Source organism: Oncorhynchus keta, chromosome 19 (genome assembly GCF_023373465.1).
Source record: "Oncorhynchus keta strain PuntledgeMale-10-30-2019 chromosome 19, Oket_V2, whole genome shotgun sequence".
Lineage (NCBI taxonomy): Eukaryota > Metazoa > Chordata > Actinopteri > Salmoniformes > Salmonidae > Oncorhynchus > Oncorhynchus keta.
Window position 1 is genome coordinate 40,386,012 of NC_068439.1, and position 27,744 is coordinate 40,413,755.

At 42.7% G+C, this 27,744-nt stretch overlaps 1 protein-coding gene across 2 annotated transcripts in view; it reads left to right on the forward strand.

The window, feature by feature from the left end:
• The window catches only part of LOC118398282 (angiopoietin-1-like), a 65,925-nt gene that overhangs the window by 20,521 nt on the left and 17,660 nt on the right, over window positions 1-27,744 (forward strand). Inside the window, exons 2-7 of one of the 2 annotated variants that reach the window (XM_035793469.2) lie at window positions 11,147-11,302; window positions 11,799-11,920; window positions 13,987-14,219; window positions 21,024-21,148; window positions 22,296-22,397; window positions 24,824-24,990. In XM_035793469.2, coding sequence (XP_035649362.1) covers window positions 11,147-11,302; window positions 11,799-11,920; window positions 13,987-14,219; window positions 21,024-21,148; window positions 22,296-22,397; window positions 24,824-24,990 — 905 coding nt within the window. Of the gene's footprint in view, window positions 1-11,146; window positions 11,303-11,798; window positions 11,921-13,986; window positions 14,220-21,020; window positions 21,149-22,295; window positions 22,398-24,823; window positions 24,991-27,744 lie in introns of both variants that reach the window. The other variant, XM_035793468.2, reaches the window with a different exon arrangement.

Below are 27,744 nucleotides of genomic sequence, written 5' to 3' on the forward strand. Positions count from 1 at the left end.
CGTTGAGTGTAATAGTTTCTACAGTGCTGCTATTCGGGGGCTAGCTGGCTAGCTAGCAGTGTTGATTACGTTACGTTGCGTTAAAGAACGACAATAGCTGGCTAGCTAACCTAGAAAATCGCTCTAGACTACACAATTATCTTTGATACAAAGACGGCTATGTAGCTAGCTATGTAGCTAGCTACGATCAAACAAATCAAACCGTTGTGCTGTAATGAAATGAAATGAAAATGTGATACTACCTGTGGAGCGAAGCGGAATGCGACCGGGTTGTTGAGTGCAGAAGTTCTATTCGGTAGACGTTGGCTAGCTGTTGGCTAGCTAGCAGTGTCTCCTACGTTAAGGACGACAAATAGCTGGCTAGCTAACCTCGGTAAATTAAGATAATCACTCTAAGACTACACACTCTAAACTACACAATTATCTTGGATACGAAGACAGCAAAGACAACTATGTAGCTAGCTAACACTACACTAATCAAGTCGTTCAGTTGAGTGTAATAGTTTCTACAGTGCTGCTATTCGGTAGACGGTGGACGTTTGCTAGCTGGCTAGCTGCTGGGCAGATAGCAGTGTAGACTACGTTAGGACGACGAAATACGATAATTACGCAGTTATCTTTGATACAAAGACGGCTATGTAGCTAGCTAAGAAGAAATTGCTAAGATTAGACAAATCAAACCGTTGTACTATAATGAAATGTAATGAAAAGTTATACTACCTGCGGAGCGAAGTGCGGATGCGACCGCTCGCTCCAACCCGGAAGTATGTACTAAAATAGCATAACTGGTGTATTTTAACACCAATAAACCCATCCGTTTAAAAATACATTTTTTATATGTCAATCTAGCAAACCAGGCTACTAAGCAATGTTTTGTTTCGTTTCTAGCTTGTTAGCTAGCTAACATTAAATTAGCTGGCTAGCCAGTTCAAATAATGTCCACATCATATATCTGAAAACATCTTAACTTTTGCTCATTTGTATTTATTATTACAGGAAAATAAACTCACAACAAGATCGTTCTTTACAAGTTAACGGCAAGCTAATTACAAAAAATAGCTTAACGAAATAAAACCAGGGCATTCTACCAGATAATTTTAGAACTTGAACACTGTCTCATTGGCCTAACTTTATATTCTAATTTGACTTTGGTGTAGGTCATGTTGTTCTTCACATTACCGTCTCTGGTAAACACACACTACCAAATAAAATCAACGTTTATTTGTCACATGCACAGGATACAGAATGTGTAAACGGTACAGTGAAAAGGTATCTTACATAGTGGAATCTTTTGTTTAGACATGTAGCTAGCTAACTAAACAATGATCCATAATCCCAACTCATAATGTTACTACCCTGCATGAATCTGCAGATAGCTAAAAAAACTAGGTTCAATGTTAGCTAGCTAGCTAACATTAGGCTATAACTAGCAATGCAAATGGCTCTGAGAAACTAATAATAATACTACACAGATCATAAATGTAACGTTAGCTATCGAGCCAGCTAACATTAGCTAGCTAGCTTACAGAATGCTTTAACTGGCAATGAAAATCACTTTCAAAATTAGAAACTTATAATATCTGAAAATGTAGCTAGCTAGACTCTCTTACATGGATGAATGCTTCTCCCTCTCTGTCACAGATGTTATAGTGGCCTGGCCTTAGTTTGAAGAGGTAACACGGAGACGGGTGTTTTATACAACAGTGTGTGTGTTCTGTGTGTTCTTTTTTCGACTCCCTCCGCATATTTGCAATCAAACACCAGACTTTTTTCCATCTCCTTAGCTATCATACTCTGCTTCCACCGGGCATTCCACTGATTTCAGAACTGTCCTCCAGAAGGTGGAGAGCAACACAGTTATTCGCAATATCTTTCAAAAAAGCTGAGTTAGAAAGGATTACTTGCACATACTGAGTAGCCCTTTGTTATAGACAGAAGCGTGCTACATGGCAGACTAATCCGAACTCATCCCCCGGCATGTCCAGCCCATCCATTATCTCAGCCAATCACAGGAAAGTTCCTACCTTTTTCCGTGGCTAAACCAATACGGCTCGTAATTTAACAATTTTATTTGTATTTACAGATGGAATACAAGTTTGTTGTTAAGGCACATAAAAGTTCACATGTTCCATAAGGCATTTCTGCCAAAAAACACATTTTGATAAAGAGAATTATGTTTACATTCAAATGCCTCTCCAGTGAAGTAGTGACGCGTGACATACGCCTAGTTTCTTGAAACGAGTCATATATAAGTCCCATGTATTATTATTATTATTAAATATAGTGACAATTTAATAATGTCAAAGAAACTTGATTTAGATTTTTTGTTTATGCATTACATTTTTAATGTCTGGTAAATGGACCCTGTAAATGGAAGAGAGATGTAGTGTGGCAAATAAAATTGAGAAAATTCTGAAAGTGAATTTTCTACACTAGTTCCTGAAAATGTCAGATATTTACCTCTTTCCTTACATGATTCGGGAAGGATATAATCTTATTAGATTAGTAAATTAAATTGGATCATCTGAATTTGTGAAAACGCATTAAAAAAATAGCAACCAATCGGATTTGGAAATGTGAAAATCCTTAGTTTCCTTACTGCACAAGAACCTAAATCAGATAGATTTTAGGGAGTTTTGTAAAACAAAAGAAAACGGCAAATCTCTAGAACTCTTCACCAGTGGGCATGTGAAAATGTTGAGCCTAGGAGCCTTTGATGGACAGAAAGGGGTGTATGGGCTCTACAGTACTTGCCAAATTACTTTGGGCACAAGTTTTATATGCAATGATTTGGGTTGAGGATGGTTGGTTTGGTTTCAGGTTGTGTACACAAGACTAATTATGTCCTTGGAATAGGATAACGAAATCAACGCAACAGCATCCTGACAGAAAGAGAGAGAAACACAGAGGGGACTTGTGGGTCCTGGCAGTAGACTGGTTGGATAGAGTGTGACTCCCATGGGGCTCTGGTCAAAAGTAGTGCACTATATGGTGGGGAGACAGACAGAGTGAGAGGCATTGCGTTGCGATTTGATAAATGCCTGGTAGCTAGCCATGAGGGGGTAAAGGTTGTAGAGGTTAACTGTGAGTTCAGCCTGAGTTTCTCTCCTAATTCGTATCGTCTCAGTGTCTCACTCACTGTCTCATAGGGACTTACTGTGTCTTCAGAAAGTATTCACACCCCTTTGTCTTTTTCCACATTTTGTTGTGTTACAGCCTTTTTTTTGTCAATGGCCTACATTGTTCGGGGGAAATCCAATACATCACATTACTGAGTACCATTCTCCATATTTTCAAGCTTAGAATGGTGGCTTCATCATGTTATGGGTATGCTATTAATCGTTAAGGGCAGGGGATTTTCAGGATAAAAAAAGAAACGGAATGGAGCTATGCACAGGCAAAATCCTAGTGGAAAACATGGTTCAGTCTGCTTTCCAGCAGACACTGGGAGATTCATTCACCTTTCAGCAGGACAATAATCTAAAACACAAGGCTAAATCTACACTAGAGTTGGTTAACAAGAAGATAGTGAATGTTCCTGAGTGACAGAGTTACAGTTTTGACTTAAATCTGGCAAGACCTGAAAATGGTTGTCTAGCAATGATCAACAACGAATATGTCAGAGCTTGAAGAATTTTGAAAAGAATAATGGGCAAATGTTGCAGAATCTAGATGTGGAAAGCTCTTAAAGACTTACCCAGAAAGACTCACAGCTGTGATCGCTGCCAACGGTGATTCTAACATGTATTGACTCAGGGGTTTAATACTTATCTAATCAAGATATACAGTATTAGTGTTTTATTTTTCATAATTGTTTTACAAACATTCACATTTTTCTTCCACTCTGACATTACAGAGCAGTTTGTGTAGATCGTTGACAAGAATATTTCAGTTAAATCTATTTTAATTCTACTTTGTAACACAACAAAATGTGGAACAAGTCTGTATGCTGTCTATTCAAAATTATATGCAACCTCAATTTACACAACCCATAAAAGTCCTGGGCATTGTGTGAATTAATACCCCAGGTTTCAGAGAGCATATTATTATGGATCTATCTGCACTGACTCCATCTTGCACTGACCCTACACACACTCACTAGACTGTATATACACAGCATGTTCACATGAACTCACACACACTACATTGACACTCCCACAGGAAACCCACACAACATTCAAATACACTACATACGCACACACGCACACGCACACACACACACACACACACACACACACACACACACACACACACACACACACACACACACACACACACACACACACACACACACACACACACACACACACACACACACATAACACGAATGCACATCCTGACAACACAAATGCACATACATACACATTACACACGCACACTCACACACTTTTACACTCATCATCTGCTGCTGCTACTCTGTTCTTTATTTTACTCTTATTATTATCTATCCTGATGCCTAGTCACTTTACCCTGCCTTCATGTACATAACTACCTTAAATACCTTATTATTATCTATCCTGATGCCTCGTCACTTTACCCTGCCTTCATGTACATAACTACCTTAAATACCTTATTATTATCTATCCTGATGCCTCGTCACTTTACCCTGCCTTCATGTACATATCTACCTTAAATACCTTATTATTATCTATCCTGATGCCTCGTCACTTTACCCTGCCTTCATGTACATAACTACCTTAAATACCTTATTATTATCTATCCTGATGCCTAGTCACTTTACCCTGCCTTCATGTACATATCTACCCCAAATACCTTATTATTATCTATCCTGATGCCTCGTCACTTTACCCTGCCTTCATGTACATATCTACCTCAAATACCTTATTATTATCTATCCTGATGCCGAGACACTTTACCCTGCCTTCATGTACATATCTACCTTAAATACCTTATTATTATCTATCCTGATGCCTCGTCACTTTACCCTGCCTTCATGTACATAACTACCTTAAATACCTTATTAGTATCTATCTTGATGCCTAGTCACTTTACCCTGCCTTCATGTACATATCTACCCCAAATACCTTATTATTATTATCTATCCTGATGCCTAGTCACTTTACCCTGCCTTCATGTACATATCTACCTTAAATACCTTATTATTATCTATCCTGATGCCTCGTCACTTTACCCTGCCTTCATGTACATAACTACCTTAAATACCTTATTATTATCTATCCTGATGCCTCGTCACTTTACCCTGCCTTCATGTACATAACTACCTTAAATACCTTATTAGTATCTATCCTGATGCCTAGTCACTTTACCCTGCCTTCATGTACATAACTACATTAAATACCTTATTAGTATCTATCTTGATGCCTAGTCACTTTACCCTGCCTTCATGTACATATCTACCCCAAATACCTTATTATTATTATCTATCCTGATGCCTAGTCACTTTACCCTGCCTTCATGTACATATCTACCCCAAATACCTTATTATTATTATCTATCCTGATGCCTAGTCACTTTACCCTGCCTTCATGTACATATCTACCCCAAATACCTTATTATTATTATCTATCCTGATGCCTAGTCACTTTACCCTGCCTTCATGTACATATCTACCCCAAATACCTTATTATTATCTATCCTGATGCCGAGACACTTTACCCTGCCTTCATGTACATATCTACCTCAAATACTGCACCTCGTACCTTGGCACATTGATCTGGTACTTCCTAGTTCCATTCTTGTGCATTTTATTTTATTCCTCTTGTGTTACTATTTTACCAGCGCATGTGACAAATAATATTTGATTCGACTGTTGTTTTGGCGATAAGAAGGCGTTAGCACATTTGCTGGCATCGGTCTCAAGGTGCACTGTGTTATAGAGTGAAGTGCTAATCGACAGTAACAGCTCCTTTACCATATCCATAAAGGCTTTTCCGATGGTTGGGCCCCGTCAGTGGGAGAGACTCCCCCAGACCACCAGAGAGCCAGAGATAAGCTAGGCAACAACAGAGCACGAAGCATTAAAACAGTCCAGGCCTACTGTCTGTCTTGTAGCGCTGCCTGCAGTGGCTCCCAGCACCACGGCTGTTTAGAAAACAAGCTCTCAAGTCTAACCATGTCCATCCCTCCTCTTGGCTAGAAAGCCTACGAATGTCAACTGTCAGGAAAATGGTAAACATTTTAGCAATCCGTTACAATGATGTAAGGGAGTATCAGGTTATTTTGCTTCTAGGAACAGCTTGGAAGCATCTGCTACGATATCAAGGACTTTATTTTTGGTCACGTACAGCCATGGATTATATTTTGTATATATTTTTTTGTATAGTCATGTATTGTCTTGTGAAAGAATAGTGTTCTACTTCACAACACAACCAGTACAGTGGATCGTTTCCCAAATGTCTGCCATTTTTCAATGATAAACTGTCCCTCTGGCCTGAGCCTCATGTTCCTTGCTTTCGCACCGTCTTCATTTTGTTCCACACAGCTGAAAACAGATTGTTTTATCGTTAACTGGGAGCCGCAACTCATTTCCCACAGCTCATAAAGCTGCTAAATGACTGAGGCAGGCCTGTACACGCAGCTACAGTGGCTTTTGCGACCCACTGAATGCCGCAAAGGAGCCTTGGACGCCGTGGCGAGGGGGGTCAGCGTGTCAGGCAGTGTTGTTAGTGAAGCTACGGGCGGTCTAGACGTACCCAAGGCCCTCCAGACCAGAACTCCTTAAACCTTTATGCCTTTTTTTGTAAAGTAGCAGTTTGGGAAACATAAAGTTCTGTTTATGTGGCTCTCACTTAGCTCACGGCGATTATGTAAAAAGAGGGCAAGATTTAGTGGTTCTCAGAGCAAGGCTATTGTTGTTGCACCTTCTGGAATGTCACAAAGAATACATCTTACTTCGTCACCTTCGAAAAGCCACGGGGGGAAAAAGGAGAGTTTAATATATGGCGTGTCGTTATTTTTCATGGGAAGTGGTGTTACATTTGAATTTCTTTCCGGTGTCAAACTGTCAAATGTTTGCGTTTCATGTTGATTATGAAGTGAAAGTGTTCTTGACAAGGACACACACACACACACAAACAAAATAAAACTTCTTGTAGAATAAACATAGTTAAAGAGCGCAAAAGGTAGATGCTGTATGAAGTTGAGAAAGCTTCAGATTGTCTCGATTCGGACACGACGACGAATGGGTTTTTGATAACCCTATTGAGGCAAGAACTTGCGATGATATATTGCTCAAACTGGTCTGCAGGGGAACGAAACATTGCACACAGCAAAATAAAGAAAACAGGCTTGTAAATCTGCTCTGTTTTGCCTTATTATAGACACATTAACATTTATAACATGTTAACGTAATATAGCATGTGTAAGCAATAAGCAATGCGTAAATCAGTCACACAACCCCTATCACCTTTATGCTCAGTGGCTCTGATAATGATACACAGTCTAGGTAAGAGGTTAAACCTGACACCATAGTTATGGCTGACCTCAACTTATTTGGACTGACCCCCAGCTGGTGGGCTGTGTGTGGAGTTTAACCAAGAGCTCCGGCTGCTGCTAAGCCAAGTTGTACTGGTCCCAAACATGGTTCCCCTGACTCGGATAATAGCCCAGATTCCTCTCTATCAAATGTGAATTTCTTATTAAAGAATCAGAGTGATTCATTGGCCAACAGCTATTTGTATGTTGCATTTAGATGGAGCACGGTGGGTTTCTTTGAGTAGTTTCTATTTGAATTACATTGCTGAATTTGAGTGCATTTCGTAGGCTAACTTGTGTTCCTTGTCTGGTCAGATGTCAAGGAGAATCAGACTTTGGTATTTGGCCAGCTCCGCATACATATCATGCACTTTTAGTTATTTCATCATCGCTTTCCCAATTCCCGACAAGTGTGTACCTCTTTACTCACTTTCCACCACTGGCAATGAAAGATACCATTTGCTTTATCCTGCTTTCTAATCCTGTGCTGTTCACTGCCTGGAAAAGTTTGGTCAGTTTGCGTTGGGTGAAGAACAGCCAAATAACTTGACACCCACATATATTTTACTGCTTCCTAAGTGTTTTTTTATATATTTTTTTAACATGATGGGGGCGTGTTTGTGTAATCTTGTTTCTCCTTGGTACTTTCCGTTTATGACCCTCGCCAGATTGATTCGTGAGTCGAGCACATTCCCTGGGAGACTGGCCGTGAGCGACGGGGCTCTGAGTTTTAGGTTTCTGAAGGGCCGCCGGTGTCACTTCCAACATGGTCCTTCCAAGGTGACTTACGCTGGCTGCAAGCAAAGCCTATCAGGCAACATTTACACAGGCTGGTATTAACGGATTGGCACACTGATATAAAGAGTACGAGCAGCATTGAAGCATTGGATAGTACCACAGTGTATCACCATTAAAGGCAGAGGTCTCCAAAGATAAATACTTAAACTCTTAAGTTGAGCAATGAGCCTGAGGTTATCGATTCAGACTGTTTATACGCCAGTTCAATCCGTTCTGATATTGGTGTTTCGTAACCGCGTGGGTGCCAGGCTCTTCCTGTTCCTTCCAAAACTCCTTGAACGGAGTTTGGAGGTTTTGTGGGAGGCGACACTTATATCAGTCTGCTGCACTTCACCACCAAAGGAGCGCCATTGTATCTGAAAGCGGGCCTGAAACAATGCTACGCTTCGCTTTTCTATCATTGCCAAGACGGGGATATCACAGCGAAAACACTGATTCCAAGTGACAGAGATTTGCCGATGGCTGCTGGGTAGAACGCTGTCACAGTTGTAGAATTGAAAGGAACTGTCTGTGCTCTGTCTGTATTATTGTCTGTTCACTCTCGGGTTGGTCGAAATGTTGAAATCCATCCTTTATATAGTCGGGCAATATGACAGTTGAGTATTGTGCCAATCTTCTGAACATGTTATGCACCTTAAAGTGACTTCACTCTCCCAGCTCGAATGACCTTGGTCTTCTAACTCTGACGCAGGATTCAGCCAAATATACGTATGTTCTTATTGTGTGTTATTGTGTCTAAACGAAATACATCTTCTCCCTTTTGTCTCTATTTTGTTCCTGCAAACCGTTTTTTTTTTTTTTACAACCGTGGGATTAAAAATGATGTCGGTTTTGTGCACATTACCCTAAATACAACACACACATAATACACTTTTAAAGTGGCAATCTGCAGTTGAAACGATAACAAAGCGTGTTACCCAGCCCTGTTTCAGTTCAAAGCTGAGGAATGGGGCTGGACAAATGAAACCACTCGCAGAATTCATATACAGAGCTATGGATGCAAGGACTGACCATTCATGATATCAAAATGATAGTTTTAACCATGTCATGAGGCTATATAGTGTTTGTTCTGATGGGGCATTTTACAAGTTACAATTGTCACGTCCTGGCCATAGAGAGTCCTTGTTTTCTGTGGTAGAGTAGGTCAAGGCGTGACTGGGGGTAGTCTAGTTGATTATTTCTATGTGGGGTTCTAGGTTTTTTTTTCTATTTTGGTGATTGTGTATGATTCCCAATTAGAGGCAGCTGGTAATCGTTGTCTCTAATTGGGGATCATATTTAAGTAGCTGTTTTTCCCACCCGTGTTTATGGGATATTGTTTTGAATTAGTGCACGTAGCATCTCTGTAGTCGCGGTCCGTGGTTAGTTTATTGTACATTTGATTTTTGTCTTTGCTTAGTTTCACTTTCTAATAAATAATGTGGAACTCAACATCCGCTGCGCCTTGGTCCGACATTTATCCCAACGAACGTGACAATAATCTTCAAGAATGAATGGGTACATATCATTAAAGAGTTCAAAAATGTATATACCGTAGCAACTGCTGATTACCCCTTTTAAGACTTTACAGTCTTTAAAGTTCAAACTTCCAGAGTCTTTCATGTTTAAACTAACACTCGTACACTAGCTATAACGGGCATTTTAAACAACAACCCCATCATTCTTCCATTGAAATCCAACATAAGGTCCTGGCATGAGCATGAAAGACTCGCCTGTCCCAGTGCCTGTGCTATCTATGATCGGACTGTGAGTCACTCAGTCATAGTGCAAGCCAGGTCCCCGGGGGCCCCACGTGTAAGGCTCCTTCAACCATGTTGTCATAGGGTATCACCGGATATCATTGCTAATGTGACAACTACGAGCGATCTGTACTTTCAGGGGGATGGAAAAATGGAGTGACGTCACAAATGGTTTCCAGAAGCATCTCACAGCAAAATGTTTTCCTTCACACTCCACTGAGTAGTGGAGCTTGACTGGTGACGTCTCCGCCTGTGCTGTTCTATTCGTTCAACAAGGTGCCTGGCGCGCCAGGAACAGTTGCTGACTAAGGGCATTCAACACTAACGTTTGGTACTGGTTGATGCGTTCCTGAAAACGCCCTAGTAGAGAGTGAGCTCAGAAGGGCTACAGTCAGATTGATGTTTGAATAGATGACTCATGTGACGCGCCGAACATCACAGCGTGTGCATGAACTGACGCTGATGGTTCGTTTGCGTGAACAACCTATTCAGACACGGCCTCGGCCTTGTCATCCGTTCACTTTGCGAGATAAGGGATGAAAGAGTGCTTTCAAGATAAGCACCAGTGAGTATCGGGCCATCTCTGTCTCTTCCTGACCTTAGCTAATGACCTACATCTGGATCCACCTATATTCTGAAGCTCATTCTTCACTGGTGGTTTTCTGTTCACATTATGAGGTGGAAAGACACAATCAACTCAGTTGATCTACTGTATGACATAGAGATGCTGATAAGAAAGCCTTTTGAAATGTTACAATGATAATAGAACGTATGACTTTTTCAAATGTTAAAATCTTGATCAATGTCGAGGGTTTCCATTTGTCACGCATGTTCTTTTCTTTCGGCTATAAAAGTAATTGAATGCTGATTGCGGGATTTCTTACGAGTGTTACCTGTTTTCACACCTTGAATGTGTCCACGTCGAACAACTCCCTTGTTCAAGTGTCGTACCATTGTGTCTCAATTGTCACTGTTTTCAACCAGTATCTCTAATTTGCGGTGTCTGTATGATTAGTGGCGTCCGTTAATCCTCTGCTTCTTGTGTTTGTTTTTTTTCAACATACCCCGGTCACTGGCCGTCTGTTATCGTCTGTTTCATGCGCTGTGTCTCATCCATCCTCTCATAAATGATCTCTATACGTTGGGTGTTTCAGATTGAGAACTACATAAAGGAGAGCATGAAGACCGAGATGGCCCAGCTGCAGCAGAGTGCCGTTCACAACCACACGGCCGCCATGTTGGAGATGGGCACCAACCTCCTATCCAAGACGGCCGAGCAGACGCGCAAGCTAACGGATGTGGAGACGCAGGTAATATATCCCCCCCAACCTTATCGCACTCCCACTGGGATCCATCTCACGCACCATTGACCCAGCTATTCCACATTAAACCACCCCCAAGAAGGCAATGGGGGGGAACTGGCCAAAGAAAATATGGATGACATATAAATAGCTACGCTCTCTTTATGTGATACAGTAAGCATACTGTATGTATGTTTACGTTTTCAACGTCTCTTGATATCTGGGGTGGCTTTAGAAGGAAGAGAACAAGAGCCGCGCTTGTGGGGGTGGATTTTTGCTGATGTGCAAAAAAAAAAGAAAGGTGCACTAAGGGAAATCACTCCCTTCATATATATGCAACTGAGTATTACCATGTGTCAGAAGAACAACCGCTCTTTATGCAAAACCTATACTTTATTACCTCTTCCTAAAGAGGACATGATGATTTATAGCGTACCTACATTTTGTTTCGCTGGAACACCTCTGTGAGGCCGGATACCGCTAACCTATTTCTGTCTTGGGACAGGTTCTGAATCAAACCTCCAGACTAGAGATTCAGCTGCTTGAGAACTCCCTGTCCACCAACAAGCTGGAGAAGCAGCTCATGGTGCAGACCAATGAGATCAGCAAGCTCCACGACAAGAACGGGTAAACTCACACGCCATCCAACACAATGTGACGCGTTTAAAGACATCATGCCCTTTGTCCGGAGACTCAGTCATACACAGATCGGCTAAATGTGCAATCAGACACCCCATCCCCTGATGTATAACAGTATGCATTGTGCATGAGGCTATATTTTCCTACATCATCTTTTGCTTGAAAGTTGAATGATGTTGCAATGGGAGCAATCGAATGTGGCTTTTGGATGACTTTTCAGAGTCCTGTTTGTTGATTGGTCCAGTGGGACTGTCTCTCACTGTCCGTTTAAAAGCTCCCTCCCGTCCCCAGTGCTCACTGTAAATACAGTAACACAGCTGTACTGAATTCTTTCGTTAATATGCTTTCTGAAAAAAAAAAACGACCTCAACTGATCCCAATGTTTGAGAGCTGCACTCAAAGTTCATAGACAGGGATTCCTTTACTGAGAGAAATTTGCAAACGCTTGTGCAATCAATGTGTTAATCAATTCCACGTAAGACTATATTATAATAATTATAATTATAAAATGGAAGACCATTGGACACAGTTAAGGTTTACGTTAATCTACAAAGTGTATGATGAAATGTATGTATGTTTATTGTCCATGTGCAACTCATGGTAACTGAATCCACTGACATAAACATTTGTACTTCTATTACAGTCTGGGCGTAATATATATACAATGCATTCGGAAAGTATTCAGACCCCTTCAATTTTCCCACATTTTGTTACGTTACAGCCTTCTAAAATGGATTAAATTGTTTTCCCCCCTCATCAATCTACACACAATACCCCATAATGACAAAGCAAAAACAGTTTTTTTTTAAATGTTTGCAAATGTATAAAAAAATATATATATATGAAATATCACATAAGTAATCAGACCCTTTACTTTGTCCTGTTGGAAGGTAAACATTCACCACAGTCTGTCCTGAGCACTCTGGCGCAGGTTTTCATCAAGGATCTCACAGTACTTTGCTCCGTTCATCTTTCCCTTGATCCTGACAATCTGCCTGTCCCTGCCGCTGAAAAACATCCCCACAGCATGATGCTGCCACCACCATGCTTCACCGTAGGGATGGTAAAGGGCCAGGTGATGAGCGGTGTCTGGTTTCCTCCAGACATGAAACTTGGCATTTATGCCAAAGAGTTCAGTCTTGGTTTCATCAGACCAGAGAATCTTGTTTCTCATGGTCTGAGAGTCCTTTAGGTGCCTTTTGGCAAACTCCAAGCGGGCTGTCATGTGCCTTTTACTGAGGAGTGGCTTCCGTCAGGCCACTCTACCATAAAGGCCTGATTGGTGGAATGCTGCAGAGATGGTTGTCCTTCTGGAAGGTTCTTCCATCTTTGACAGAGGAACTCTGGAGCTCTGTCAGAGTGACCATCGGGTTCTTGGTCACCTCCCCGACCAAAGCTCTTCTCCCCAGATTGCTCAGTTTGGTCGAGCGGCCCAGCTCTGTGCCTCGACACAATCCTGTCTCGGAGCTCTACGGACAATTCCTTTGACCTCATGGCTTGTTTTTTGCTCTGAAATGCATTGTCAAATGTGGGATCTTACATAGACAGGTGTGTGCCTTTCCAAATCATGTCCAATGAAATGAATTTACCACAGGTGGACTCCAATCAAGTTGTCAAGCATGATCAATGGAAACAGGATGCACCTGAGCTTAATTATGAGTCTCCTAGTAAAGGGTCTGAATACTTATGTAAAGTTGGGTTCCCATTCCACATGTTACCCTAGTTACAGTTCAGAACATGTTTTGGGGTAGAGAGAAGGGCATATGCTGCAGTAGATTTAGAATGACAATTCACTTGCTTGATCTGTTAAAAGGAGGCATGTGGAACATAACATAGAAAGTGATGGAATTCCACTGTTTTTGACAATCACAAATAAATACCAGTATTTATTTGGGAACTATTATGTAAATTCCATACAAACATGTAAGCACCAGATTACGAATAGGGGACTAATCCGATCAAGAAAAGTTAGTTATAGCTTTAGATTACAGTTCTCTATAAACTAAAGCTATATGCATAACTAACTTTCCTATGCCGGGTTTCTGACCCCCAAGGTTCCTGGAGCAGAAGATGCAGGAGATGGAGTCTCGTCACCAGGAGGAGTTGGAGATGCTGCGGGAGGAGAAGGGCAGCCTGCAGGCCCTGGTGGCGAAGCAGAGTGGAGTGATCCGTGAGCTGGAGACCCAGCTGACCAGGGCCACGGGCAACAGCACCGCCATGCAGAGGCTGCAGCAGGAGATGATGGACACCGTGCACAACCTCATCAGCCTCTGCAACAAAGACGGAGGTAAGGAGCTAAAGGTCTAGTGTTGCCGTACATCATGCTGTATTCTCTTTCAAGAAGATCCCTAGTTGGGGGCTCGACCCTGAAGACAACAGTGAAACGCATGCATATGTGGTGTAGATAGATGTATTTGACTATTTAAAACACAATGCAACCCCACATGTGGATGACACAAAAAAAACGACACTAAGTACTAGGTATACTTTGGTTACATATATAACATGGCGCCGGGAGAAGATGGCAGACGTTATACGTGCCCCCATCACTGCACTGTTGGTTAGGGGCTCGTAAGTAAGCATTTCACTGTAAGGTCTATATATATACCTGTTGTATTCGATGCATGTGACGAATACAATTTGATTTGATTTGATAACACATAATAAAATAAAGGACAGGACAACATTGCCCTCAAACTCAACTCTGGACCTCGAAGCCAGTTCCACTGCGTTTATTCATTGTTCCCCTCTAATCAGGGACTGAGGTAGGTGCAGTTAGTTATCAGGTAGAAACAGAAAACCAGCAGGCTCCGGACCTCGTAGGGTAAGAGTACCTCTGGCCTAGAGCATTACATACAGATACGAAGAAGATCATGTTTTATACTGCTCGATAGTTATCTAGATTTTGACATTCTTTTAAAATGAAGTTGTGGTCGTCATGGTGTTGAGTTGCTGTGGTAGTTTGTTCCACTCGAAAGCGCCGGTATATAAAAAGGTGTTCTTACCAGATAGACTCAAATTTAAAACAGGCAATATCAGTCTTTGGTTCTGGTGTTGTATTGTTAGACATTCCTAAAAATGTCTAGTAACTGAATAGTCAGTAATAATTCTACGGACCAGACCGTGTTGAATTAACATGATCCTGTTCTCTACAGATAGTCAGCCAAGCTGATTAAAATGCTCAACCTCCAGATAAGTACGAGGGGGAGTTTAAGTACAACTCTCACCGGCTTGTTTTGGCTGGTCTGTAGCGTATTCATGTTTAGGGATGCTGGTGAACCATGATGTGCACGCACAACCAACACTGAACAAGTGCACCTGCCAGAGTCTTTAGGGTGTCACTATCAAGATATTTTTTGGTTTATCTTTGTTAAAACCTTAAGGGCCATAGTCTCACCAGTCAGGTGACTATCCAATTCACAACCAAGGTAGCTGACAGAGTTTCATAGTGTAACCACTGAGTTGTCCACTTTGACACTAAAACCAGGGGACCTTGCAAGCTTTACTCTGGAACCACATAAGATGGATTCTGTTTTTGCAAGATGCAGAGAAGGTTTGTCATCTGAAAGCCATTTACTGATATTGGATATCTCTGCACGAAGGATCTCTTCTACTGAGAATTTGTTCTTATGGGACACCAGTAGAGCAGAGTCATCCGCATACAAAAACAAATGACGAGAGCATGTTCATTTCATTTCATCATTTCATAGGAAGATAAGTGGGCCCAGGGTGCTCCCCTGCAGGACCCCACAGCTAATCACCTTCGGCCTAGAATGTTTTCCATTAACGTCCACCACATCCACCATTTTAACTTGTAGAGCATGATACTATGATCAGCCGTGTCCAACGCCTTCTGCAGATCCAGCATAACCATTCCCCAGAAATGTCCCTTGTCAACTTCTTTCCTGATAAAGTCCGTTAAGAGCAATACGCGTGTGTCAGTGGAGTGGGACCTTCTAAAACCAGACTGTGGTTTGTATATTTAAAAAATAATGTATTGCTAGTATATTCCTCTGTTCATAAGACAGCACAGTCAAAATAGATACATGTCTGTAGATGCCCTTGTCTGTTTTGCTGCCCTTCTTGTGGATGGGGGTCACTCTTAGCATGTTTCAAATCCATGGGATCTCTACCCTGCTCAGAGATGTTGATTAAATGGGTGACAGAGGGGGTCAATGAGCTCAGCACCATCTCTTTAAAACCTGTCAGGGATATTGCCGAGAGCCTGTAGCTTTGGAGCGGTTTCGTTCAGACAGTCTCTGGACAACTTCAGCCTGAGAGACTGCTGTAAAGGATAAGGCATCAGCGTGTGCATCCATCTTGCAGTAATAGCCTAGGACCTGACCCTCCCCGTGCACCCCAGTACAACCAGGTAGCTTCTATACCAAATTTGAGGCAATTGATGCGAGAAATGTATTGAGATTGCCGGCTACCACCCCCTTTACTCCTTTATTTGTTATTACACGTGCAAGATAAGAATGTAAAAATAAAAATATTAAATGGAAAAGGTGATTTGGAAACTGTTTTGGCCTCCCCAAGGGGAAATTGGATTGCGATAGAACAATACATGTTTTGTCCACACTAGAGTCCTATCATGATGCCAATACCATAAACATGGTTCCATACAGGGAGGCAGAGGAATGCCTAGTCCCTTAAACTCTGCTTGAGGGAGAAAGCCACAGGGGTCATCCTTTTCCAAGAAGCACCCGTCACGCTTGTTACTCAGCGTGGTGCTCTCTTTACGGTAATGGCTTATCATACTGCACCGTAACAGCCTAGGCTGTGGTTGCCGTTTGAGTGAAATATCAAACGGACACCGTTTTGAGTAATCACCTAGAAGATTATTACCTAGAAGTAATCTTCTTCCTTTGCGTCTCCCCGTGGCGATAATTAGGAGGAGCAGGGATTTCCCTTCGGCCCACCGTTTGACCCCGTCAGCAACACGATCCTCAGGTTTAGTCAATGCAGTCAACTCATTACCCCCCCCCTGTCTCGACACAACAGAAAAACCCACTTGAATCCAAGTCTGCCCTCCGTCACATTCAGTCACAGGAAATTTCAAGTAAAAGTGTGTTCTGGGATTGGTGGAGTTGTGTAGAGAGAAACCTTGCACTCTGTTCATGTTCGCTACTTCCTGCTGTGACGGCCGAGACGCCACACTGTATCCTGTGGCTGTTCACCCATCCAACAGGAAATGAGCAGGCATGAATGGATATCTGAGCCATGGTGAGTGGATATGTGCATGACATGGTTAAGGCGTGCTTTGTATTAATCATGCTGTTGTACTTCATAGCTTTAATGTTCCATGCAAAATGGATCACCAGCGGCCTCTTTTCATAGCTCTGACAGTAGGAACACTTTATGGCAGGAGGTCCTTTGAGTGTCATTAAAGCTCTCGACTGATTGGCTCATATCAACCAATCACTGTGACGTGCCATGTTGTGACCCAAATATGTCATTAGGGTTTATTAGGTAGCTAAAACAAGTCGCTAACTGAAAAACATGTCACTAACTGAAAAATAAATCACTAACTGACCTGGCAAGTAGTCTGCCATGTTCCACTTTGTCACGTAGTCAGCCATGTTATCTCCCTGTCAGCTCAGGGTGTTTCTGGGGTCACAGGGGCATTCAGCCTCCCGCCGGGATTGGTGGCTGCTTTAGCGAGAGGAGAATGAAATGGAACATTGTTGTCCTGGCTCTGTGGTTGGTCCGTTCCTCCTCCACGGTGGCGATGAGGGCCAACCAGGCACTGGGGTCACCCGATTCACCCTTGACAAATAATTCAACCTATAATGGTTCCTAGGGGAGGTCCTGTCCAGTGGAGGTAAATGGGTAGGTAGATCTCAACTGATTGCCTGTTGCAACACTCCCGTTCCCCAACAGTGTCTAAATCTAGATGCGATGAAGCTCAGTTAGAAGGGAGACTTTTCGGGGGAGGATTTGTTTGTTTACCAAACGGATTTGTGTTTTTGTTCGGGGAGGGTCAGCTTTTTGTGCCATTGGATGGCGTCTACTCGAATTAGGTTCTGTTTTGAAAACGGAGCCCTAGAATTTTCTTTTAATGCTCGGATTCAAATCATCATTGACACTTACTATGTGGAACAGTTTAAAAAGGGAGTTCAGATTCTAAGATGCCATAAACATTGTTACTGAAGTTGATCCAGAAACGTACTTAAATATACTTATTTACATTTTCAATGCCTTTTCAACTTTTGTACTTGTTCAATCATCTTTGATGAGGCCAGATGGCACTGAGCTCAGGTTTGGGTCGTGATTATTACCGAAACCTTATTATAGTGCAATGAGCCAAGGACCGTTATTAATGGTAATTGACCTCAGTGTTGGAACACACTTAAAAATCTCTGGCCTGCTAAATATGATTTTCTTTCACAGTATTCTATTATCCCACCTAATGAAAGGCATCAATCATTTTTAAAGCCGGGATTGCCATGTCTGGAGGGAGCAGGATCTTATTTTAATTCCCTGCATTTAGCTCAGAGCTCTATGCATATTGGTTCAAAATGGCATTTACGGTGAGAGTAAATCATCAGATGGCTTCTATTAAAGCATTTTATGATTGAACTTTACTCATGTTTTAAGCATAATCATTTGCATTGATGAGACACCTGACGCTGCAAAGATACTCTGGAGGAGATAGAGAGAATATCCATGAGGTGTGTAATGGTACCGTCCATCATGGACTTATCCCAGACATATATTGACCCTATTTGGGTTTGCTTGTCTTTCACTCAGATCATTGTTTGTGGGTTTGAGTCAATTTCCTTTTACTTTTAACATCTGTTCAAATTCAATTGAGTCTGTCCATTTTGGTACCCTTTCTTGTGTTTGTGTCCACGTGTGTCCATTTGACTCCATGGGGTGCCTTCAGGGTCCACATAGAAATGCATAAGGGACCTTTTCAATCCTCAGGGGTCTTTGAGGGGCCTCTCGGGTCTTCTTGCGTCCATGTAGGTTCATGAGAGTCCTTTTAGCCCCTGCGTCTTGGCCTCTCTGGGTCCATTTGGGCTCATTTGGCAAGGGTACTGATTTATGCAAACACCCCAGCCCTGCTGTTCTTTTCACATGAACCCCCCACTGAATACGAGTCCCCACTGAACCACAAAATATTTGTCTGTAAATAAATATTGGGACATAAATAATATTTTCAGAGCCAGGCTGAAAGCTGTTCAATGGTGCCGCTCCTATAGCAGGGAGTCCCCAGTCTCTGGTAGACTTCGACCACTCCGTTGATTGTGAAATGTGTCCTCCCTGTGACGGACTGTGAGTCAGAAGGTTCCCCTTTGACACCGACCTCTCCCACCTCTCTAATGCATCCTGCCATCTCCCAGTGTGAGGTAAATTGAGGCACGACAGGGCCGGCCTTTTGTTGTGTTAGACTACGCAGTGCAAGGTCCCACTCCATCAATCTGTCACAGCAGGATATTCTTGTCGCTGACACTCAATACTTTGTCAAAATGGCCGAAATCATACGCCTAACGGGCAGCCTGTGTCTCCACTGACTGTTTCAGCTGAGGGGGGAGGATCAAAGTGGAGTCTAAGGATCACTGACACGTTTCGCTTTCCAGTGACATCCCCTTTGCCTAAACAAATCCCAATAGTAAAAACAATGGTGTAAAAACTGAGATGCTCCCCCTCATTTTGGAGGGGGGGAAAATGGAATTTCCATCGATACAACAAGGGCTTGGAGGGTAAATATAAGCCACTTGTTATAACAGGAACTTGAAATGTATAGCTTGTAGTATTTTGTCCTCAGCGCCTTGCTTGGTTTCAAAATATTGCCGCCATAATTATCTACAGATGGAAATAGACACAGCTGCCTCTTTGAACAGGCCTGTCAAAGGGAGACACCATCTCTCTCAGGGCGGGAGACCATCCACTTGACAAACTGCTTTTGTCTTGCTAATAAGCCATTCAGTCACTCTCTGATTTTATCACGAGCTATGTGGATATCCACACAGAGACCTTGTAGTTCGGCTTCTGTGTCACGTTTCTAAAATATCCGTTTTCTGGAATGTAAAGATGGTAATCATGATAAATGGACACTGTCAGTTTTGATATTACAACCCCCCCCCCCCATGCTTGATGACTCATATGTGACATGAAACTAAAGGTAGTTCATTATTTCTTTAAATACTGTGATCATAAATGACATACCAGTATGAAACGTCAAAGGGTCAGTCACTGGGTATAGATTTATATTACTCTGTAAACTCAGCGTCAAGGTCATTCACATTTCTACAGATACAGATACAGATACACAGTACCTGAAATGAATTTGAAAACGGTGTTACTGTAGGCTACATTTTGATTTCAACGGTGCACAGCATGCTGAGACAAGAACAGTCGATTATTTACGTCGTTATACTCTCATCAGCATACCCCCCATTTGACTTAATCTCTTTTTATTGCTTAAAGCATACCTGTGTTGGATGACCTTTCTACATGGAGCTCTCTTCAATGCATCCTAACTCACACCTTATGTAGGTTACCTGACAAGTTGAATGGGTGGACGCGCAGAAACAAAATGTCAAGCGACAGCTCGGCTGTCATCCACTATATTTTGGTAATGGACAGAAAGCAGCGGCCAAGTGCTTGAGCACAGGGCTTTTTTTTTTCTCCTTTATTTTACTAGGCAAATCAGTTATGAACAAATTCTTATTTTCAATGACGGCCTAGGAACAGTGGGTTAACTGCCTGTTCAGGGGCAGAGCGACAGATTTGTACCTTGTCAGCTCGGGGGTTTGAACTTGCAACCTTCCAGTTACTAGTACAACGCTCTAACCACTTGGCTACCCTGCCGCCCCTTTTAAAAGACCTCATTGACATCTGTCAGTTAAATATGTCATTTGAAAATGACGGCATAAGGAAGTTGCTCGTTGACACTTTGAAAGTAGAACTCCATTTAACCGTGACAGTTTAAAAATGCTAAGTCTGAGACGGCTGGTGTTTTGTTTTGCTTGGAAGTACAATAGACGACAGTGTCTATGTCCTGGAGTCTTTCTAGTGCCCGTCTGAAGTTCCACAGCCGGACGTTGTGGTGCCAAATACGTGTCCCATGTTTCCTCAGTAGTCCCAAACAGCACGAAGAGGGTGGACGAGGAGAAGACGTTTCGGGACTGTGCCGATCTGTACCAAGCTGGCTTCCACAAGAACGGGCTCTACACCATAAACATCAATGCCCAGGAGACCAAAAAGGTGGGCAGCCAGACAGAATTGAATATAGAGACTGCCATGTGAAAAAAGCTACCATTTCATTCAATAGCTACCGACACTCTTTGATGGGTGTTTAATGGAGTTTAGTGTGTTTTTGTTACTAGAGCAAGCTTTAACTCTGTCCAAGAAAGCCAAAGATATTGATCCACCGGAGAGCAGCCAATGGAGGGGTGCGATGATAGTTATTGGCTGCTTCAGTGCTTCAGGAATAATCAAAGACTCAAAATATACACTTGGTAGCCTGATGAGAGCAAGGGTACACAAGAGGTTGGCGGGGGATAAGGAGGGGGGTGAAACAGGTGTTGGCCACCTCAACAGGGTGCTGCCAGACCTCAGACAGATGGCAGGGAGGTTTGAGGGGGACGGTTGGTGGAGGAGTGAGCGATGAGGCCGGAGATTAAGGAGAAAGCATCACGTCTGGTTTCTGAGAATAATTCTGTCAGGGGGGGGTACATCTCTTAATTATACCCAGACTGGGCGCTGTGTGTTCAGCTGGGGTCTTGGCCGGGGTGAGAGACCTCCTCCAGACCTTCTCCACTCCTCAAACAAAGAGCACCACAGCAGATAGATACCCCTGTTATCAGCTTACACAGGACAGAGGCCAGGGTTAAGGGCCATGTTCCACCCAGGTGTCCGCTGGTATGTGTCCAACTCCACTCCACTGGCCCCCTCCACTTTAATCTGAACCAGGCCTGGGATTGGGATCACCTCCCGGGAGTTGTAGGAGGATCAGAAGACATTTATTAAGCTTAAATTCCCTCTGATGATTCATGAGAAGGAATCACTAGTTAGGCCCTCTGTATTTCAGAATGATGGTTCACAACAGCAAGTTTAACCTACCATGTCTATATTTGTGCTCTAAAACGTAAGTTAGGAGCAAGTAGAATGTGTTTGTAGGCGGTCTGAGAACTTAATGAATGTCCGTGTGTGTGTGTGTGTGTGTGTGTGTGTGTGTGTGTGTGTGTGTGTGTGTGTGTGTGTGTGTGTGTGTGTGTGTGTGTGTGTGTGTGTGTGTGTGTGTGTGTGTGTGTGTGTGTGTGTGTGTGTGTGTGTGTGTGTGTGTGTGTGTGTGTGTGTGTGTGTGTGTGTGTGTGTGTGTGTGTGTGTGTGTGTGTGTGTGTGTTTAAAGGTGCATTGTAACATGGAGACCGCTGGCGGCGGATGGACGATCATCCAGCGAAGAGAGGACGGTAGCCTGGACTTCCAGAAAACGTGGAAGGAATACAAGACGGTAAGACAAGAAGAAGAACACACAACCCAAATCTACAAGCGACACACCCACAAGATAAAGCCAGGAAATTGATGTGGAGTCTGTTTCCAACACAGATCCTCAGTAAACGATGACAAAATGGGTGTACTCTCGCCTCTCTGTCTTGATTTAACATGTTGAAATTGAGGTAGGATTCTCTTGTATTCTCAAGTGTGGCCAGGCCCATGTGGAAAACTCCATCCAGATGTGACCTAACCGGCAACACGGCTGTACCTCTAGAACATCTGCACACTGAGAGGGATTCCCCAACCCCTCAGATTAGAGACTTACGTGTCGGAGGCTGGCGTGAAGCCCAACCCAACCCTGGGCCTGACACACTGTTGTTCTTCTTTTTAAACAGGGAAGCATTAGTCCGAAAACAATACATTTGTTTAGTCTTATGTAACCGCGCCAGGTGTTGTGATCATCATCACCTCTTGAATAGGGAATGGATAGCGACTGGGGGACTAATAGAGGCTCTGTTTGGCTTCAGGCACGATGAGTGACCCCATTGCCGTTCCTATTAGCTGTAATGTATGCTACCACAACGTAGTTAGAATAGCAGCTGGACACCAGATTGAATATGGAGGCCGATCTGGGCAGATGGTAATAGATGATCTGCAGAGGGTAAACATAGTTTTGGCAAGGGTGAAAAGGGTTGGGCTCGTTTGGAGGGTAAAGAGGTACGGACAGAGAGTCCAGCTGGTTAGATGCAGCGAGGGAGCCAAGAATGGAGAGTGTGGAATACATGTGGCAATGGAATCAGCACGGACCCGGGTACTGCCACCGAATACCCGGCACACCATCGGTGTGGTCCTGAAGGTGATTGATAGTGTTTTATTGTGTGATGAAATGAACTGCTGTTGGTCACTGTGGGCTCGTGCGCATAAATTCAACACACTTGAAGGATTCTCATCAATATTACTTCGATGGGCTATTCCCATTTTGTGGGAGGATGGAAAGCAATCGGGTAGCGTCCCCTACTATTAGAATGTGATCTTATGACCGTAATGTTTGTAATTACATGAGCAGTGCTAGATAGAGTATGTGTAGCAGGAGAATAAATGGTGCATGCATTCTCCAACCAGTATGAGACACAAATCGATTTGACAATTTGCATACCTTATTAAATACGTGTTTGTCTGTACAAGCGTTTGTCAGGGTGTATGGCACACTTTATGAAATCAAACGTTTTATCGGTCTTGATCATTTTACAAAAAAATGTACTTCTCTACCCAACAATACTTCAAACCTCCCTGAAAACCGGCAGGTGCATTCAGCCAGGTGTGCGTGTGTATGAACACTAGTGTGGAACAATAGGAGGGAAGCACTAGTGTTTGACTCCAACCATTCCTGCCTTCAGCCAGGTTTCCAGAGATGAAACGGGAGTCACAAGGGGTGGCATTGTCCAGTGCTAAAAGGCAGATCTTTCAGAGGAGGGAGTCGGATTGAGTTGAGGTCGTGGCCCAGCCACTTTCTAATTCCACCCACACAGCAGGACGTGTCTCAGGCTGGAGGAATGCCCCATATTTACTTTCCCCCTTCCACTCTCCTAATCACCACATGCTCTCGGCACAAACACAGACATCTCCTCCGCCTTCAATCCACCCCCAACCCTTCCCGCCAATCATTAATGGAACAGTCCAGAGCTCCAGATCCATCTCTAATACTCCCCATTGCAGGTTAGTTACTGCTGCTGCTGTCAAAGGTCCTTTGTCTACGATGGGAGTCGTTTGTGATCACATGTAAACGTGGTAATTGTTGAAATGATATGAGAAGGCATGCATGGCATTGCGTGCGTCAGTTGTCGTTCTTCTGGACTGTGTAATATAGAGGGGTTTATTACGTGTTTGGTTTGGTGTGGGTTAAAGGGTGGAAAAGGTGCTTTGTGTGCCTTGTATCAGCCGGACCCAGTTTACGCTGTCATAAACAGGTAGGGCTATTCATGCACTGTTTCGTACTATGTGATCCACTGTATGAAATAATCCATGTTATGTGTTGTAATGTCTACCTGGTTTCACATTGTTTCGCTGGGTTGAGTGAGTCTCTCTCGTGGCTAATAGTGAGACCAAGCCAATGTGCATGAACAGAAGAGTGCGCATAAGCATTTATACGGTATAAAGGGACATTATCAATGGTAGACACGATAGCCCGGTCTGAAGTCAACATTTAATTTGCTTTGGCGTCAACCCTGAAGCAGTCATTGATGACGACATCAAAAAAAAAGGTCTGAAATAATAACTGACAAAAATGTTTATAGAAAATGGTGGAGAGATTGCATCTTTTCCAGGAAGACCTTGGAAGAGATCGGGAATTACTTATATCCTGTATCCCAATTTGACAGTAGAATTCCTTATGGGCCTGAGTGATGACTCTGGCCTCCTCTTCCTCTTCTTCCTCTGTTGCAGGGCTTCGGGACGGTTTCTGCAGAGCACTGGCTGGGGAATGAGTTTGTATACCTGCTGACCAGCCAGAGGCAGTATGCCCTCCGTGTGGAGCTGACCGACTGGGACGGACACCAGGCCTTCTCCCTATACGACCGCTTTCACATCGACAGTGAGAAACGCAACTACAGGTACTACGAGCTGTATCTACAGTGCCTTCAGAAAGTATTCATACCCCTTGACTTATTCCACATTTTGTTGTGTTTACAGCCTGAATTCCAAATGGATTAAAAAAAAAAAATTCTCTCACCCATCGATACACAATTACAACGTGAAAACATGTTTTTAGTAATTTATGCAAATGTAGGAACATGAAATACAGAAATATCTCATTTACACCCCTGAGTAAAAACTTTGAAGAAGCACATTTGGCAGCGATTACAGCTGTGAGTCTTTATGGGTAAGTCTGTAAGAGCTTTCCACACCTGGATTGTGGAACATTTGCTTATTATTCTGAACCAGGTTTTCTTCTTGGATTTTGCAATTTCTTTTTTATCCTGAAAAACTCACCAGTCCTTAGCGATTACAAGCATACCCACAACATGATGCAGCCACCACTATGCTTGACAATATGGAGAGTGGGTACTCATTAAAGTGTTGTATTGGGTTTGCCCCAAACATAACACTTTGTATTCAGGACAGAAAGTGAATTGCTTCACCACATTTTTTGCAATATTACTTTAGTGCCTTGTTGCAAACAGGATGCATGTTTTGGAATATTTTTTATTCTATACTGGCTTCCTTCTTTTCACTCTGTCAATTAGGTTAGTGTTGTGGAGTAACTACAATGTTGTTGATCCATCCTCAGTTTTCTCCTATCACAGCCTATCAAACTCTGTAACTGTTTTAAAGTCACCATTGGCCTCATGGTGAAATCCCTGAGCGGTTTCCTTCCTCTCCGGCAACTGAGTTAGGAAGGACGCCTGTATCTTTGTAATGACTTGGTGTATTGATACTCTATCCAAAGTGTAATTAATAACTTCACCATGATCAAAAGGATATTCTGTGTTTGCTTTTTTTACCCATCTACCAATAGATGCCCTTATTTGGGAGGAATTGGAAAACCTCCCTGCTCTTTGTGGTTGAATCTGTGTTTGAAATCCACTGCTTGAGTGAGGGACCATACAGATAATTGCATGTGTGAGGTACAGAGATGAGGTAGTCATTAAAAAATCATGTAAAACACTAGTATTGCACACAGAGTGAATCCATGCAACTTATTATGTGACTTGTTAAGCAAATATTTACCCCTAAACTTATTTAGGCTTGCCATAACAAAATGATTGAATACCTATTGACTCAAGACATTCCAGCGTTGCATTATTTATTAATTTGTAAAAAATATCTAAAAACATAATTCCACTTTGACATTATGGGGTATTGTGTGTAGGCCAGTGACACACAACATCTCTATTTAATCGTATATTGATGCGCCTCGAATTCATGCTGCCACTACTGACTCAAAATGGAGACATTGCTGACATTCTCTAGTCCAAATTCCTTCTCATATAATGGTATCATATGTCATAACAGATATTTATATAAAGTAAAGTGTTCCCCCCCCAACTGATACTTGGTTCTTGAATAAGGGGTACAACTTTTTTGCTTCTTTTAGAGGGTTAAATATGCTTCAAACTGTGGCAGATGCTTGGATTCGTTAGATGTGTAAAACTACTGGAATGTTACAGAAGGTTCCGAGGAATCAAATGCCTCTGAGAGGAGATGGTCTGACAATTCCAATTGAGGTGATTCACCGGATTTGTAGTCCTTTCTGATAAGAAGCTACTTCAGTTTCTAAATGTCCCTCCTTTCAACTTCAGATGGACTTCTGTTTATTTTCCAAAGATATTATAGCCATTTATGTTGCCGGAAAGGGAGACACTTGCAGCATGGCTAAAAAACCTATACTTCAATGGTGTTTTGCAACGTCGGGTAGAGAGCGAGGCGACGGTCATATCTAATTTGTGGAAATGTCTTGGATTATATGACGACAGGAGTGTCGCCTCTTAAAGGGTTAGGACCTGGTGCGCACACTCTCTTGGTTTTCTCTGTGAGCTACAGAAATGTTACGAATAACGCTAATGGGAAAGGTCAACCAAGCTGTTTTGATTTGCTCTGAGACTAAATTCGGGTTTATTTGTCCCATTGTGAGGATTGGATAACTCCCTTTTTACCTCTCAGCGTTTGATACTGACCGCACAGGCACTGACTGTGTTTGGCAAAGGGAGATTTGTTAAGTGCAGAGGAGGACAAGGGGTGATAATTCAGGTATGTTTATCTCTGTAAAAGGACACTTGAACAGGGATAGTGATTTATTTCCACTCAAAGTACATTATTTTGGACTATGTGGTCTCCCTTCCTCCCGCTCTCTCTCTCTCTCTCTCTCTCTCTCTCTCTCTCTCTCTCTCTCTCTCTCTCTCTCTCTCTCTCTCTCTCTCTCTCTCTCTCTCCCTCACCCACAAAAAAATAAGCAAAGAGCCGCACACATACTGTAACCTCTTTCTATTTTGATGGGGGAAACTGTGGTTGTTTGTGTCTTCAGGGCAGCAAGAGGCGTCTTTGGGCCTACACTTTAGTTTTAGGGAAGGAAGGCTCGTCTGAAGTCGGACTGTTCAGGATTGAGTGGAGCAATCTAATCGGCCTGCTGATCACTATAAATAGATTCGTTCTCGCAACTACTTGTGGTATGATAATCACTCATTGCTTCTCAGGAACATTGGCCAAAACAAACCAGAGGTCCAGGCCTCAAATAAACTGGTTGGAGAGGGCTGCCATCTATGTTCGGGTTCTCCTCGGCTCTGGCACCTCCCCTTCGGAATCCCAAGCAATCTGCGACAAGTTGTTCAATTAGCATTTGTTGTGCTGAGAAGTACGAGATTGTAGCG